The 17,601-nt window shown below is 40.6% G+C and overlaps 1 protein-coding gene across 1 annotated transcript in view; it reads left to right on the forward strand.

The window, feature by feature from the left end:
* Positions 1-5,641: 5,641 nt before the first annotated feature.
* Positions 5,642-17,601, forward strand: part of LOC134356875 (transketolase-like) — a 45,231-nt gene continuing 33,271 nt past the window's right edge. Inside the window, exons 1-4 of the mRNA XM_063068098.1 lie at positions 5,642-5,882; positions 10,012-10,129; positions 12,935-13,048; positions 15,462-15,559. Coding sequence (XP_062924168.1) covers positions 5,776-5,882; positions 10,012-10,129; positions 12,935-13,048; positions 15,462-15,559 — 437 coding nt within the window. The 5' untranslated portion in view covers positions 5,642-5,775. The remainder of the gene's footprint in view (positions 5,883-10,011; positions 10,130-12,934; positions 13,049-15,461; positions 15,560-17,601) is intronic.

The following is a 17,601-nucleotide window of genomic DNA, read 5'->3' on the forward strand; positions in this document are numbered from 1 at the left end:
TATCAGGGAAAGGGAACTAAAAGCTAGAACGCATAAGTTTAAGTTAAGAAGGGAAAGATTTATAAGGAACCTGAGAGGCAGCTTCTTCATGCTGAGGGTGGAGCGTATATGGAATAAACTGCCAGAGAAAATAGTTGCGGTAAATACAATAACATCTAAAAGACATTTGGATAAATGTAGTGTATTTAATATTTCAGTAATAGTTGAGCAATATTGTAAACATATTGTTTGATTAAGCATTCTTTGTTTACATAATTCATTATGGGTTTTATTTAACAAGTATGTGAATAGCATACGACATTACACCACCAGATCCTACGTGAGTGCCTCACTCAAAAAAAGAGGGAAAAGATAAACTAAGTAGACAATTCACCCAGCTCCTGTGTTTTTCTTTTGGTTAGTTTCTGAAGTACAAAATATAACACTAAGTACATGGACAGGAATGGTTTATAAGGATACGGGCAAAATGTGGGCAGATGTGGCGGCACTGTAGCATAGTGATTAGTACAATGCTTTACAGTACCAGCAACCTGGGTTCAATTCCCGCCACTGTCTGTAAGGAGTTTGTATGTTCTCCCCATTACGGTGTGAATTTCCTTCCACAGTCCAAAGATGTACTGGTTGGTAGGTTAATTGGTCATTATAAATTGTCCCAAGATTAGGCTAGGGTTGCTGGCTGGTGCAGCTTGAAGGGCTGAAAGAACCTGTTCCACGCTGTATCTCAATAAATAAACAAAAGTTAGACTAATTTAGTTGGGCACCTTGGTCAGCATGGACGAGTTGGGCCAAAAAGCCTGATTCTGTGCTGTATTACTCTATTACTACGACTATCATAAGAAGAACCTAGGGAATTTCTTTACAATTTTGAAAAGAGTTGATCAAAGAAGGGCTGCAGCTCTTACCTGAAATCTTTGTTTGCTTCAAGATAAATACAGCAGACCAAATTGGGAAATCATATATTTTGCCGAAAGGATGAGGCTGAAACTCAAAGCCATCTGAGTGATCCAATGGCAATAAGTTATCTCCAGAGTGCCATGTGAATATCACTAAAGTGTTGTTTCTATTGAATATTTTCTTGGATAATAGTTTCACTGTGAAAACAATGCATTAGCCTAGCGCACTAACTCAAAATGCTTTAATATTTGGCTTGAGTGCAAAGGTCATGAAAAGATAACAGTGAAAACACTGCAGGTTAAAATTCAGAATGCTACAATTGTCCAGTTCTTCAGTATTTTCCATCAAAAAGTTAGGTGGAGAATTCACCTTGTGTTCATATAAACATTTTGGTTTGACTTGTTAGCCGTGAGTAATTTAGCTGCATTAACAATATTGCTGAACCGTCTTTGAGATTAGGATCTCTCCTTCTGGACATCCTAGCCATAGGAAACATCATCCACAAGAGACATCCACCTTTTCAAGTCCCAGGAGAGTTCTACATGTATTATGAGTACACTTCTCAGTATTCTAAACTTGGGTGTAGAATCACTTTGCTTAATTGCTCCTCACACAACAAACCAGCCATTTAAGAAATAAATATGGTAAACCCTGTGTTTCATTTTCTCTATCTTATTTCTTACCACAATAGGGAAGACATTCTGTATACAACCAGGTGTGGTTGGAATAAAAGGTACCTTCTCTTGTACTCAAATTCTCTTGCAATAAAGGGCACCATACTTTTGTCTTCCTAGATTTTCTTTATTTCCACCTGCATGTGAGCCTCCTGTTCACAACCCCCTCAGCAAGAGTCCAGATGCTGAGGCACCTGTGTGGAGTTCTCTGGCGCATTTTAAATCTGAGTCTCAGCCTAGAAAGGCTCCCAGCTGTGTGGAAAACATCATTTGTTGTCACAGTAAGAAGGGCCAACCAAGTCTTGAATGACTACTGTCCAGTGGCCCTAACCTCACACATCATGAAGACCCCAGAGGGGCTGGTCGTGATTCCAGAGGGGTGGTCAGAACTGGGGCCCCTCTCTTCCTGTTTACCCTGTATACCTCAAACTTTAGATACAACACGGAGGCATGTCACCTGCAGAAATTCTCTGATGAGTCAGCAATAGTCGGGTGTTTAAAGTGAGGACAGGAGGATGAACACAGGGCACTGGTGGAGGACTTCATCAAACTGTGCAACGTGAATCATCTGCAGCTCAACATCAGTAAGACAAAGGATCTGGTGATAGACTTTAGGAAGACTCCTGCACTGCTTCCTGTTACTATTGATGGTGAGGACCTATCAGTACCTGGGGGTGCACCTGGATGACAGACAGAGGCTGTGTACAAGAAGGGCCAGAGTCACCTCTACTTACTGAAGAGACTGATGTCCTTTGGAGTATACAGGCCTCTCCTTTATGCTCTACCAGTCTGTTGTTGCCAGTAGAATCATCTATGCAATGGTGTGCTGGGGCAATGGCATCAGCATGGCAAATGCCAACAGGCTCAATAAACTGATTAGAAAGTCTGGCTCTTTCAAGGAGTCAAACTGGACACACTGGAGGCTGTGGTAGAACAAAGGACCCCGTGGAAAATCCTGGCAATTCTGGACAATGTTTCTCACCCTCTGCATGCCACCCTGGCTGAACAGAGGAGCCCTTTTAGTGACTGACTAAGACAACTGCGCCGCTCCAAAGAGCGCTATATGAGGTCATTCTTACCCTCAGCCATTAGGCTCTATAATGAGTTAACCTATAGCCAGGGAAGTGTGACCCTCTCCTGCTAGACTGTTTGAGGTAAATATTTTTTTTTATTCTTTCTTACTTCTCTTCTAATATTTGTATATCTGTGCACTTGTAATGCTACTATAACACTGTAATTTCCTTCAGGATCAATAAAGTATCTATCTTCATCAACCTGAAGATAATTTGTGTACAAAGGCACTGATGTCTTCCCAAAAACAAATGCCTGACAATCTCTCACAATTAAAAAAAAGCTGTTTATATTTTTTCTGATAGAATGAATTACTTTATTTTTCCACATTCATCTTCCATACCCTTCTTACCCATTCACATATCTATATTCTCTGAAGCCTCTGAATCCCCTTCACAAACCACACTACAAGATTTTACATCAAAATATGCAATATTGTACATTTCAATCACTCATCATTTTGTATGCCTCAAAACTTTATATTTGTTTCCACCAGCAATTAATAAACAAACAGTATACTGCAGTTCTTCAGCTGACAGCTTTTCAGTGCTAAAACTCGCCTCTTTAAAGGCTGTTGACTGCCATGTCAGTGTTTAAAATGGGCTTGTTTTTGGTTCCTTCCTGTAGATGAGGACAAAAGCAAGAAAATACCAAGTGCATTTAAAATAGTAAAATGTCTCCATACACTTCAAACATAAGAAAGACTACAGATGCCAAGTGGAGCAATATACACAAAATTCTGGAGGAACTCAACTGGTCAAATGGCATCTATGGAGGGAAATGAACAATTGACATTTCTGGACAAAACCCATCATCGGGAGTGGAAAAAAAGAAGGACCTCACAGTGGCAACCCATTTTAATTCCAGTTTCCATTCCCATGTGTCTGTCCATTGCCTCTTCTCAGCTTGGCAGTAGAAGGCCAGATGGAGATTAAAAGATCAATATTCCATTTTGGCAGTTTCCAACCTAACACTGATTTTTCCAACTTCCAGTAACCACTCTCCTGCTTTCCCTCATTACACCCCCCCCAACCATTCCCTTTACCTCTTCTCTTTCTCCTTCCCTGCTTCATGATGTGCCTATTCCCTTTATTCCATGGTCCATTGTCATTTTCCTTCAGATTCCATCTTCTTCAGCTCCTTGCCTCATCCATCTATCACCTCCCAGCATTTCAGAACATTCCTACCCCTCCCCTTGCCTGGATTTGCCTATTACCAACCAGTACATGCCCCCCCCACCCAACCTTTTATTCTGGCTTTTGTCTCCTTTCTTTCCAGCCCTGACAGAGGATCTCGGCCCTAAATGTCGACCGTTCAATTCCCTCCATTGATGCTGCCTGACCTGCTGCATTCCTCCAGCAACACACACATGATGCTGCTAGAACACAGCAGGCCAGACAGCATCGATACGAAGAGGTACAGTCGACGTTTCAGGCCGCGACCCTTCGGCAGGACTAACTGAAAGACGAGATAGTAAGAGATTTGAAAGAGGGAGGGGGAGATCCAAAATGATAGGAGAAGGCAGGAGGGGGAGGGATAAAGCTAAGAGCTGGGAAGTAGATTGGCTAAAGGGAAACAAAGCTGGAGACACGGGAGAAAGAAAGGGGGAGGGGAGCAGTAGAGGAAGTTGGAGAGCAGGCAAGGAGTGATTGTGAGAGGGAAAGAGAGAGAGAACAAAGTGGGTTTGGAAAATAATAAATGAATAAATAAATAAAATCGGGGATGGGGTAAAAAAGGGAGGAGGGGCATTAGCGGAAGTTAGAGAAAAAAATGTTCATGCTATCAGGTTGGAGGCTACCCAGACGGAATATAAGGTGTTGTTCCTCCAACTTGAGTGTGGCTTCATCGCGACAGTAGAGGAGGCCATGAATTGACATATCGGAATGGGAATGGGACGTGGAATTAAAATGTGTGACCAGTGGGAGATCCTGCTTCCTCTGGCGTACAGAGGTAGGTGTTCACCAAAACAGTCTCCCAGCCTGTGTCGGGTCTCGCCAATATATTGAAGGCCACACCGGGAGCACCAGACACAGTATATCAGACCAGCCAACTCACAGGTGAAGTATCGCCTCACCTGGAAGCACTGTCTGGGGCCTTGAATAGTGATGAGGGAGGAAGTGTAAGGGCATGTGTAGCACTTGTTCCGCTTGCAAGGATAAGTGCCAGGAGGGAGATGGGGCTGGGGACGAATGGACAAGGGAGTTGCGTAGGGAGCAATCCTTGCTGAACCCCATCCCCTATTTTATTTATTTATTCATTTATTATTCCCCCCTTTCTTCTCTTTCCCTCTCACAATCACTCCTTGCCTGCTCTCCATCTTCCTCTGGTGCTCCCCTCCCCCTTTCTTTCTCCCGTGTCTCCAGCTTTGTTTCCCTTTAGCCAATCTACTTCCCAGCTCTTAGCTTCATCCCTCCCCCTCCCGTCTTCTCCTATCATTTCGGATCGCCCCTCCCTCTTTCAAATCTCTTACTATCTCTTCTTTCAGTTAGTCCTGACGAAGGGTCTCGGCCCGAAACGTGGACTGTACCTCTTCCTATAGATGCTGCCTGGCCTGCTGTGTTCTACCAGCATTTTGTGTGTTGCTTGAATTTGCAGCATCTGCAGATTTTCTCGTGTTTGCATTTTTTTTGAACATTGCTCCATACGCTTCTGGGAGTGCTCACTGAGTAAATGTTGACACAGCGCCAAATACCAGGAGATACTAGGACATATGACCCGCTCTGGGACCCCATTGGATACCCCCTCGGAAATCCTTTCGTCGGCGTGTGCTTCGAAAATCTTACTCCATTGTATTCCCTTCAAAACCTTCCTGTTTTAGCAATCTGCTCACACACTTCTGCAAATCTTACTTCCACTTTAATTGCTGACTCCTATCTCTCTCTCTCTCTTCTAATTATTCCGATAAAAGCCTTGTCAGCTTTGGCTAATCCTTCATCTATGGGGTAACCTTAATGTGGGCAGAGTTAACGTGCAGCGTGGGCCGCCTCTGCTCAGTCTGTCAGGTTGCCGATGGGAAGCCGATAGGCCGAGCTGAGCTCCTCCTTTCTCAGTGCCGGTGCATGGCGGTTGGCTTCAGGCACAGCCAACCGAAACCCCTCTTCCCTCTCAGTATCTCCAGAGAAGGAACGGACGTGCCATGGCGTGCTACCACAGACCCGATGCCTGCACCCTGCAGGCCCTGAAGGACATGGCCAACACGCTGAGGATTCACTCCATCACCTCCACCACCGAGGCTGGGTCGGGGTAGGTATCTGCCCGTCGGGTCAACTCACTCAGTGTACGAGCGACGTTTTCCCGCCGCCGCGGACACCCTGCAAAAAAAATAATACTGCCGAACTGAACACCAAGTGGAAGCGTCTGTAAAACGCGGCCACCAGGAACTGAAGGAAAAGGGGATCCTTCTCACAAAGTGCCGGTTGTCTGAAGTAATTCTTCATGTTGGAGGAGGTCTCTGCTCGGCCTGAGCCCGCCTGTTAGGAGATGGCGGCAGCCCCAGACCTTATTTCTCTAATATTCCTTACCATTTTTCTTGGGATTTCTTTCGCACTCCCTTTTCTCAGTCCCAAAGTCCAAGGTCGGTGTGGATCAGCAAACCTACTCGGATGGCCACAGTGAATCCGCACCGCTGGGAGTTTGCTGAAAAGCTGTGGTAATTTAGGCAAGCCTTCGCGGAACTCGGAATAGTGAAGTAATTTCGATATCCTGATTTTTAAACAAAATATTCCAGTATATTACATAGCCAATAACTGACTAATTTTTTCGTTGGATTTAAATTGAGTAGAAAAAATGATAACAAAGGGCAAATATCATCTTGTGTTTAATTCCTGGCTAGTTCGCCAGTTTTTAATCCAACCTCTTCTGAGTGTTATTCAGTTGTCTTCAATGAAACTCACGGGAAACCGGTATTTCTAGTTATCAAGGTGATGAGCATGAATTCTTGAAAGGGGTTTCATTTGAAGGAATGCTTTTATATTATTTGAGAAATTGAGCTTCCTTTAGCCATAAAGTATTGACCACCTTGTGGCTAAGTGAATAAGTAATCCCTGGGCTATGCAGATAACGTTGGGCTGAAGCTTTTTGGCTGATTACCTTTGGCAGTACAGCTTGGCTGCTAAGGCTTACGATTTTTCCTGAGGAATATCTGAAATGCACACTCCTCATTTTTAAGATTAGTTATTTGGGATAGTCAGCTCACGTTGTTTGGGAGTCTTTCAAATGGGTTGATTAGTATGTTTGTAAATAATACAGAAATTGGTAGTTGTGGATCATGAGGAAGGTATTGACAGATACAGTAGGATATAGATCAGATAGAAATTTGGGCAATGAAATGTTTAACTGGTGCTTAATCTGCCAAGTGAAGTGGCTCATTTGGGAGGTCAAGTGTAAGAGGGAAGTTTGTAGTAAATGGCATGACTCTTCAAAGCAGTGATGTGCAAAGGGATCTTGGGGTGCAAGTCCATGGGTTCCTTGAGTAACAACAAGTGGATAGAGTGGTAATGAAGGTATGAGGCATTCTCCCTCCATCAATGGGGACATTGGATATAAAGGATGGGCAGTCACCATACACGAGGAAGGAAGAGGAGGCTTTGGAGAGGGTACAGGAGAGGTTCACCAGAATGTTGCTTGGAATTGAGTATATTGTATAATGAAAGGCCTGACAAGCTTGGATTATTTTCTCTGGACCATTAAAACTGAGGGGAGATGAGATGAAGGTGTATAAAAATTGAAAGGTATAGATAGGCCAGAGGTCAAAATACTATAGAACATTGGTTTGAGATGAGTGGGAAAGTTTAGGAGATTTGCAGGCTTTTTTTTAATATAAAAAGTGATACATGCTTGTAATGATCTGCTTGGGAGATGGCAAAAACAGATACCATAAGACTTAGCAGAATTAGGCATTGGACCATTGAGTCCACTTTGCCGTTCCATCGTGGCTAATTTATGTTTTCTCAGCCCCCTTCTCCCCATAACCTTTGATGCCCTTATTAATTAAATACCTATCAAAGTCCGCTCAAAAAGTACCCAATGACTTGGCCTCCACAGCCATCAGTAGCAATGAATTCCACAGATTCACCACCCTTTGGCTCAAGATACCACAGATTCACTTCCGTCTGGCCGATGCAATAACAACATTTATGAAACATTTAGACACAAACAGGCAGGAAATGGAGGTAAACAGACCATGTGCATGCAGGTGAGATTAAACTAGACTCATCAATCATGGTAGCTGAGGCCCTGTTCCTTCATTATAAGGTTATAGGTCCTAATTGAAAACAGGAAAGGTCTTGCTTGTGGTGTTCCTTTAGTAATTACCTGTGATCTCTTGCTGCCATAGATTAGACATGAATACAAAGTAAAAGTTTCCTTCCAGGGGAAAAACAGAAGTGGTTAAAAAGAGAAATATATCCAGCATCTGCTGAATCTTCTGTGTTTAGTTATTCCAGAAAAACACACATTATCAAAAATGTTCCATTATTGTTTTTCCCTCTTCTGTTATCTTATTTTTATCTGCTCTAGGCAAGTCACCTGCAATCACCACCATCTTTTGATCGTCATCTTCATGGGAGTCCATTCTCTCAAATATTCTCCTAGTTCCTTCCACCTTTCCCCTTTCTCTATAACTTTACTCAGTTCTGGTAAGCAATGAACTTGAACTATTGCCTCTGTTTTTCTCTCCTAGTGCCTGACCTGCTGAATATTTCTAGCATTTCTATATTAATGACAGTAAATTTTACTGTTCATAAAATAGGAAATGTATTAACCACACTTAGTGCTGTATCTTTTTCATATGTAGAATCAATATCAACCAGAACATCTCTCTATAAAGCAGTAAGGAGATTTCAAAGGAAATGTTTAGTTTTCTGTTTCAATGTCTAACATAGTGTTTTACTTTGTTCTTATTACCTGTTACTGTTACAGGTTTAGGTCATTTTAGCAAGACACAGAATTTTGATGGAAACTGGTTAAGTATAGCATGAAAGGCTTGCTCAGGACTGGAGCATGTGAAGCATTAATATTTAACATATGATGTGTCTTAAGTAATCCAGTTCCATTTTGGATTTCATCTGGTGGAACTGATGCTCTGTACAAAATGAACTGTGCTCTAACCTGCATGGAAGATATTTACTAAAATCAACAGTGGTATGCAGTGCAATTCCAATTTATTATTAATCTGTTGAAATGATATTTCCTGTGTTTCCAAATAATTTTGTTTATTTAACAAATTAATTTTGTCTTCATTAGTTGAAGGTATGGTTAGCTAGCATTTTGTCTTAAGATAACAACAAATAAAAATGACAATAAATATTAAGGTTTTGATGGCCAAATATTTTAAATAATTTGCATCTAATATGGAGATTGAAGTAATAAACCAATCAATGAATGATTGATCCTGTACCATATGTTCAGATATTTGCTTTGTCTATTGATAATTTTTCATATTTAATTAAGACATTTTTATTGTTAAGCAATTTTCATTTTTCAGAAAGCTTTTAATTTTATTGATGAAGAATGCTATATATTATAGTAGCTTGTTCTTTGGTGTAGTAACTTTTAAAATAAAGAATTTAATGGGGTGTGAAAGATATGATTATTTATTATACTTTGAAACAATGGTCTGCTATTTGGAAAAGGGTGTGCTTTCCATTTCAAAATAAGATAAATAAACAGGATGATGTACTCATTTTTAATCTATATATTCCAAGACTACTGTTGCCAAAATTATCAATAATTGTGTACATCAGTCTTGAATTTTAATTTGTTTTCAAATGCAGTTCTGAAACTGCAGTAATCACAATTTAATTCTTTTTAATTGAAGTATTTTGCAGAATACCAAATTGCAATTACTCACATCTAAAGTAATTGCCTACTCTAAAAGGAAGTGAGACCGTAAGATGTAGGAGCAGAATTAGGCAATTTAGCCCATCAAGCCTGCTTTGCCGTTTCATCATGGCTGATCTATTTTCCTAATCGGCCCCAATCTCCTGCCTTCTCCCTGTATCCCTTCATACCCTGACTAATCAACCTGTGCCTTAAGTATATCCAATGACTTGGCTTCCACAGCTGCCTGTAGCAACGAATTCCATAGACTCACCATTCTCATCCATCTATCAGTGATCTCTTCAATTGTCACTGAATATGGAAGACTCAGTTTTGCTTTTAATTTTATTTATGTATTTAGAGATGCAGCACAGTAATAAGCCCTTCCCTCCCAATGAGTCCATGCCACCCAATTGCACCCTTGTGACCAATTAACCTACTAACCCATACATCATTGGAATGTGGGAGGCAGCGGGAATGCTGCAGAGTTGAAGATGATTACTGTCAGACTCTGACTGTGTTCGAGTTAGCTTGCTGTTTATTTGATTTACAGACACCCTACATCATGCTGCAGTGCAGCCGAAATCATGTCTGTCCTGTTTTTCCACACCATGAAATTCAAAGTACAAGATCCGAGGAATCCCAACAATGATCGCTTTATACTCTCAAAGGTAATGGTGATCCTGTAAGAAGGAAAAGTCGTTCATGAAGTCTTGTAATCTTTGCCTTGAATTGTTAGCAGATAATCACACAAACTCTCAAGCCTTGAGTAGAATACAATAAGTTATGAACATTCTAATATTGAAAAATAAAACGTAATACAATTTTAATGAAGACTTCTATGTAATCATTTCACAAAATGTAGTTTAAGTCGTTACAAGTGTATCTTGATTGCTGACTTTCTGATTTTTTTCAGAACTAATCAATTATGAAACATTTCACTTAGGAATGTGCTGCAAAGTTATTTGAAGTCAGATAGGAGCTAAGAAGGTCTGACTTGCTTATTCAGCCAGTCGGTCAAAATCTGGCCTGAACAGATGAAAATAATCAGCATTGTTCATTGATAAAGCCATAATTTTTAACAAGATTGAAAGATGAAATTGAATTTGGAAACCATTAAATTTGTACTTCATATAACCATATAACAATTACAGCACGGAAACAAGCCATCTTGGCCCTTCTAGTCAGTGCTGAACTCTTACTCTCACCTAGTCCCTTCATAACCATTTATTTTATCAATTTGGATTTTTTCAATTGTCAAGGAAATGTTGCATGTTAAAAATCTATGGTGTTAAATGTAAATTCCTGTTAATTGTAAATTCAGCTATTCATATGTAGGATGGAAGGGAGCTATTTGACCCATCAACTCAGTTTTGATCCCGAGTCTTTTCTGTTCCATCACTTGTGTCCCTATAACCGATTCTCTTGCCTGCCCATCACCCTGATTTTCCTACTGTCCACCTATACTAGGGTTAATTGGCAGTAATCATTTAAGCCAACAACCTTCAGAAAGTGGAAAGGAAGCTTGGGTAAATGGGCATGCTTGCGCAAATAGCACCATAGGTCAGGATCAAATCTGGATCACTGGAGCTGTGAAGCAATAATATGACCTGCTATATGCACTGTGCCTACTCTGTATCTCTATCTGCATTTTGTTGGTGTGGTCCTGCTCTCCTTTTGCCTTTTATGTTTTAAAAAAGTTTATACACCTCTTGTAAAAGAAACTAAGGCAAATAAATGCAATAATGTGCCTTGTTCTCCTGTGGTATTTCATTGCTCTTACTTAATAAAATGTGTTGAGTGGTTACTGGATGAGCGATGAGGCTGTCAGATTGCACACTGCCAGTAATGAGGCTGATCTCCAGGCAGCAGACAATCACAAACCAAATGGTCAGTCTCAGATGATCTTTCACTTTTCAGCAATAAGGCACATCTCATTGATCAAAATCAAAATGTTATTCTGAACTATCTAGCACACCTTTTGCTACCAGAATCAAACAGTACAAAAATAGGCCCTCTAACTTGACATGTCTAAGTTGTTTTTGACCCGTCTACACGAATACCATTTGCCCACATGAGGACTATCTTTCTGTATCTTAACTGTCTGTCTAAATGCTTCTATCACCTGTTCTGGCAGTAAATTCTAGAGATCAACTACTATCTGCGTGTATATATGTTTAAACAAACTTGGCCTCTTGTTTTTGATAGTCCTACTTTGGGAAATCTATTTTGATTACATACACTGTATCCTGTTTATGCCAGTTTGCCTTATTCACTCCAACAGAAACCAGTCCGACCTATCCACTCTCTCCCAATAATTAAAGTCCTGCAATCTAGACAACATGTTGGTGAATACCTGCATACTCTGGAACAATCATAACATTCCTGTTTTGTAGCAACCAAAACTGCACAATAATCCAAGTGTAATCTTACCAGTATTTTGTGAAGTTGCAACATAATGTGAGAACTCTTATATTCTGTGCAATGATTTATGAAAGCAAGCATGGTATTTCTTCATTGGCCCATTGACCTCTTTTGCTGCTCTCAGGAAACTATGGACTTGGATTCCAAGGTGTTTCTTTTATCAATATTCCTTAATGCCCTGCCAAATGCAATATAATTATGTCCTATCCCTATTTGGTTTCCAAAACGCAACAACTCACACTTGGTGGGATTAAGACCCATCTGTGAATACTCTGCTCAACTTTCCAACTGTTCTATATTCTGTTGTAGCCTTAGCTGATCTAACTGAATATCCATACTCTCACCAATTTTTGTCATTTGCAAAGTTGCTAATAATATCCAACTTCGCTTTCATATTCACATTCAGGTTGTTAGTCTATGTCTCAAAAAACAAAGCCCCAGCACCAGTTCCTGTGGTACACCATTAATTATAGACTTTCAATTTTTAAAAAATCTTTATACCACTGCCCTCTGCCCTCTGCCTCCTACCACTGAGCTAAATTCATGGATCCCATGTACTTTAAAACTTCTGGAGCGGCTTACCATCTGGATTCACATCAAATACCTTACTAAAGTCCATATGAACAATGTCTACTAGCCTGTCTTCATGAACTTCATTTGTTACCTTCTAAGAATGTTTAAATAAAATTATTGATTCAGGATTTTCCCCTTGCAAAGCTATGCTGACTATCCCTAATCAGCCCTGCCTTTCCAAGTGTACATAAATCCTGTCCCTTAGAATTTTCTCCAGTAATTTCCCCACCACTAATGTAAGACTCAGCAGTTTGGCTCCCATATAACAGATTCAAGTGGAGCTTGCCTGGCCTTCACATTTAGAGCTGAGTCTGCTATAGACTGCCAATGGAACAGGCCAAATTTTCGTGCTTATATATTTTCTTATAATAAGTATTATTGCCCCAATGACTTTAATGTAACTTTGTTTATCTTTGATACAGTTTTTATAAAAATACAAAATTAAGCTTTAAAAACATATTTTGAAACTCTTGTTCCAGGGCCATGCAGCTCCAATACTGTATGCTGTCTGGGCAGAACTTGGCTACCTGAAACTGGATCAGTTAGCAACACTGAGGAAAATGGGTTCCATTCTTGAAGGGCACCCTGTTCCAGTGAGTATTAAGGAAATGTCATCTTCATGTACTTTTGGAACACTTGCTAGTGCGCTTTATTTTGTGGAATGGAAAGGGATAATACTTTTCAATTTCACTGGAGTCTGTAGCAGCTGTCATTATTAAGGCATGACATCATTTATTTTGACTGCTGTAAGAAATTAAAAGTCCAAAGCAAAGTGAAAGAAGCTGCTGCATATTTTTTTGGGGGATATAAAAACACTTGTATCCATTTGTCTTCTTTCCAGCACTTTGTTATAGAACAGTACAGCACAGGAACAGGCCTTTCAGTGCGGAATGTTGTGCCGAACCAATTAAATTAGCAATCAAATCACCAACTAATCCTGACAGCATCCTGGTTCATTTTCTGTGGACTCTCTCCAAAGCTTCAACATCCTTCCTATAATGGGGCAACAAACTCTATGCAATATTTCAGATGCAGCCTAATAAGTCTTGTCAAACTGCAACATAATTTCCTGAATTTTGCACTCAGTGCCTCTCATCCTGACAGCATCCTGGTATATTTAGGTAAGGGTGCCATATGCCGCCTTAATCACCCTATCAACCTGTATAGCTCAGGGAGCTATGAACTTGGACCCCAAGATCCCTCTGCTCATCAACACTGTTAAGATTCTTGTCCTTAACAGTATACTCTCTCTTTACCTTTGACTTGCCAAGATGTAACACTTCACATTTGGCTGGGTTAAACTCCGTCTGCCATTTCTCTGCCCATATCTGCAAATGATCTATGTCAGGCTGTATTATTTGCTAGTTTTCTGCACTATCCGGAAAACTACCAATCTTTGTATCAAATGCAAACTTCCTAACCTGCCCATCTACATTTTAATCCAAGCTATTTATGTATATCACAAACAGCAGAGTTGTTAATACAGATCCCTGTGGAACACCAGGTAGAATAAGTCCCTTTGATCAGTATCCTCTGTCTTCTATGGGCAAGCCAGTTCTGAATCTGGATTGCCAATTCACCATGGATCTCATGCATCTTGATATTCTGGATGAGCCTCCCATTAGGGATCTTGCCAACGTTTCCTTGAAATTTTTTTTTTATAGCTGTGTGGGCCAGCCATTGCTCTGAGTGTGAAATGTTTACACTACCTGAATGCCACATGGAACTCCAAATGTTTCTTTTTGTAGAATACATACTGTTAATATTTAGAATGAAAATTGAAAAATCACATTTTTGATATTAATTGAAGAGTATAAATGAAATGCAGTACAACAGATAAAATCTTTCACATTTTGTAAGCTTTTTTTCAGCTACATGCAATTCCAGCTGCACAGCAAAACAACTGATGTGCATGAGAGCATTTCAATTACTGTGTGGATGCACAGCTTAGAGGGAATGCTCCTTACTAAAATCCATGTAGACCATATCCACTGCTGTACCTTCATCAATCACCCTCGTAATCTCGTGGAAGAAAAACTCAGTTGAGTTAAGCACAATTGGCCCTGCACAAATCCATGTGGCTCTCTCAAATTAGGCAATGGTTTTCCAAATGCTCATAAATTATATCCTTGAGAAAGTTCTACAGTAATTTCCTCACCACTGACATGAGACTCACTGATCTATATTTTCCAGGATTTTCCCTGGTTCCTTTCTTGAAGAATGGAACAACATTAGCTACTCGCCAGTCCTCCGGGACCTCACCTATGGCTAGAGAAGACACAAATATATTGGTCAAAGCCCCGCCAATCTCTTCACTTGCCTCTCTCAGGTATCAGGACTTGAGGACTTAACCACCTTAATGCTCTTGTAAGAGACCCAACACTGTCTCCTCCTGTACTCCGAAATGCCTTAGTGTATTAATACTCTCGGCACCAATCTCGTTATCCTCCATGTCCTCTTCCTTTGTAAATACTGGTGTAAAATACTCATTAAGGACCTTGCCCACATCCTCTGCATCCAAGCAAATGTTTCTCCCCTTTATCCTTGAGTGGTCCTACCATTTCCCTAGATATCCTCTTGCTCCTGGTGTATATATAGAATGCTTTGAGATTCTCTTTAATTCTACTTGCCAAAGACTTTTCCTTGTCCAGCTGAGCTTTCTTAAATCCCTTCTGGATTTCTTTTCTGGCTTTTTTATACTCCAAGGGCTCTGTTTGATTCTAGCTTCCTAAGATTCAAGTAGAACACCTCCCTCGACATGTAGGATTTTCTTACCTTGCCATCCTTGTCCTTTCTTCTGGCTGGAACATACCTGTTCTGTACACTGCATTTGGTCTTAAAGCACCCTCCATATGTCAGATGTTGGCAGCTATTGCAATTAACTTCGCTACTCCAATTTAATACTCTCCTGCAAGGTCCATATTATCCTTACCTATAGCTATCTTAAAACTCAAGGATTGTGTCCCATGTTTTATTGTCATACTTTGTCTCTTGTCATTTTTTCAGAAACAAGCTTTTGTTGACGTTGCTACTGGATCCTTAGGACAAGGTCTGGGAGCTGCTGCAGGAATGGCTTATACTGGGAAATATTTTGATAAAGCCAGGTGATCATTTTTATATCATTAAGCTTTCTTTAAAAAAACATAATTTTCTTTTTTTGTTTTATATACAAAAATTGTAGTTTTAGCCGTGCATGCAGATTTTTCTCTTTTTATTGCAACCTGCTGTACACATTGATATCTTATTTCAAAATTTGCACTAAACATCATGACATTCAGTCCTTCACTTGTTCAGCCATTCAACAAGATTAGGCTGCCATCATTAGCTTTGATTTCTATCAGTGGAGTAACTAGAAAATTATTACTATTTGTCTAGAAAAATTCATTTGCCTCTTTTTTTTCTTGCAGAGTGTTCTATATTTCCACTGGTTCTTGTGTGAAGAAACTTCTCTGATTTTTATGGCTAGATAGTCCAGCTCCAATGTTAAATACATGGTGCCTTTAGTTCCCCTTTTGAAAATTTCTTGGTATTAACCTGGTCAAAAATCTTCCTTATTAAATCCCTTGTTCACACCTGAACATCAATAATACAGTGAAACCCCGTTATAATGCGATCATTTGGGTCCATAAAATGTCATCGCAAAAAGATCGGGGTCGTGCTAAATCAGGGTTGTTGTTACTGTAGAAATTAAAACACAAATTAATTTTTAGTAAAGCTTTTTAATACACAAAACAACAAATAAAAACATTCAAGAATATTAGCTATCATCATTTACAGTTTATTTCTTTAAAAAAGTGATCGAGTGTTCCTTGCTTGAACGTAGCATGTCGCTGTCTAGGAGCGAAATCTAGAATGCTTCTGAGTTGGAGGTTTTTTATGTGGTCCATCTCCTGGGTCTCCAGCTAACGGAAGCTAGCCTCGAGGTGTTCAATGGCTTCAGACACTTGTGGGGGTGGAGGCTCTTCATTATCATCTTGTGGCTCGAGAACCGGTACACTTGCCTCCGCCGGTGCTATGGTTACGTTACGGACGATCTCGGCGTCCATCAGGTGCTCATATGTTGGGCGCTCATCGTCAGCAGAGTACCACTGGTGTAGCTCTTCTTTGTTCCATTCAGACAGCTTCTCTGCCTCACGCACATCTTCCTCTGTGAAGCCGTTCCAATCTTGTTTACACAAAACAACAATGTCACGCGATCTTTGTGTTGTTTGAACCCCTCACATCGGTGGGCGTCACCTTTGCTAGCCAGTGTACGGTCTGGGATTATCTTGTAGCAGAGTCCTGCTTCATCACAGTTGTACACTTGTTCTTCCACGTAGCCGTCTTCTTCTAAGAGTTTTTAGTTCAGCTGGGTATTTGCTGGCGGCGGCACTGTCGGCTGAGGGAATTTCTTCTAACACTAACACTTGAGAAATCCCGTTACATCGTTTAAACCGGTCTAGCCATCCATTGCTAGCTTTGAACTGTGAGGTTTCTCCGTTGATCTGCTTGTCAAACTTCTCAGCTTGAGCTTTGAGAATAGGACTGGAAATTGGAAGGCCTTCTGCGCGAGCTTGAACAAACCACTCGTACAGGGAGTCATTGAGGCTGACATCTTTGGTTGTCTTCAGGAGTTTGGCTTTTAGTCCTGCTTCTTCAACTTTACAAAGCGATGTGCATAACTTTTCTTCGTGAGATTTCCAGCCACGAAGTGTTGATTCCGGTATCCCGAGGTCTCGTGCAACTTGAGTCTGACCTTTAGTCTTGATCGCGTCAAGTGGGTGAAGCTTATTTGTCGCAGAAAAAGATTTTCTTTTTCTGGCAGTTTGTTCCATTTTGAGCAAAAAAAAAAGGTCCAATGACTCGCATAAAATGCTGGTGGAATGCAGCAGGCCAGGCAGCATCTGGTCGAGACCACTCGTCAGGACTAACGGAAAAAAGAGATAGTAAGAGATTTGAAAGTGGGAGGGGGAGGGAGAGACCCGAAATGATAGGAGGGGGGGAGATGAAGCCAAGAGCTGGGAAGTTGATTGGCAAAGGGGATTCAAGGCTGGAGAAGGGGGAGTATGGATTGACATGGACATGGAGTCCAATGACTCGTAGCGAATCCAAATTCGCGTAAAATCGGGGTCACTGTATAAGTAATATTCATGCAACCTGTGCACAT

This window comes from Mobula hypostoma, chromosome 15 (assembly GCF_963921235.1).
Source record: "Mobula hypostoma chromosome 15, sMobHyp1.1, whole genome shotgun sequence".
Classification (NCBI taxonomy): Eukaryota; Metazoa; Chordata; class Chondrichthyes; order Myliobatiformes; family Myliobatidae; genus Mobula; species Mobula hypostoma.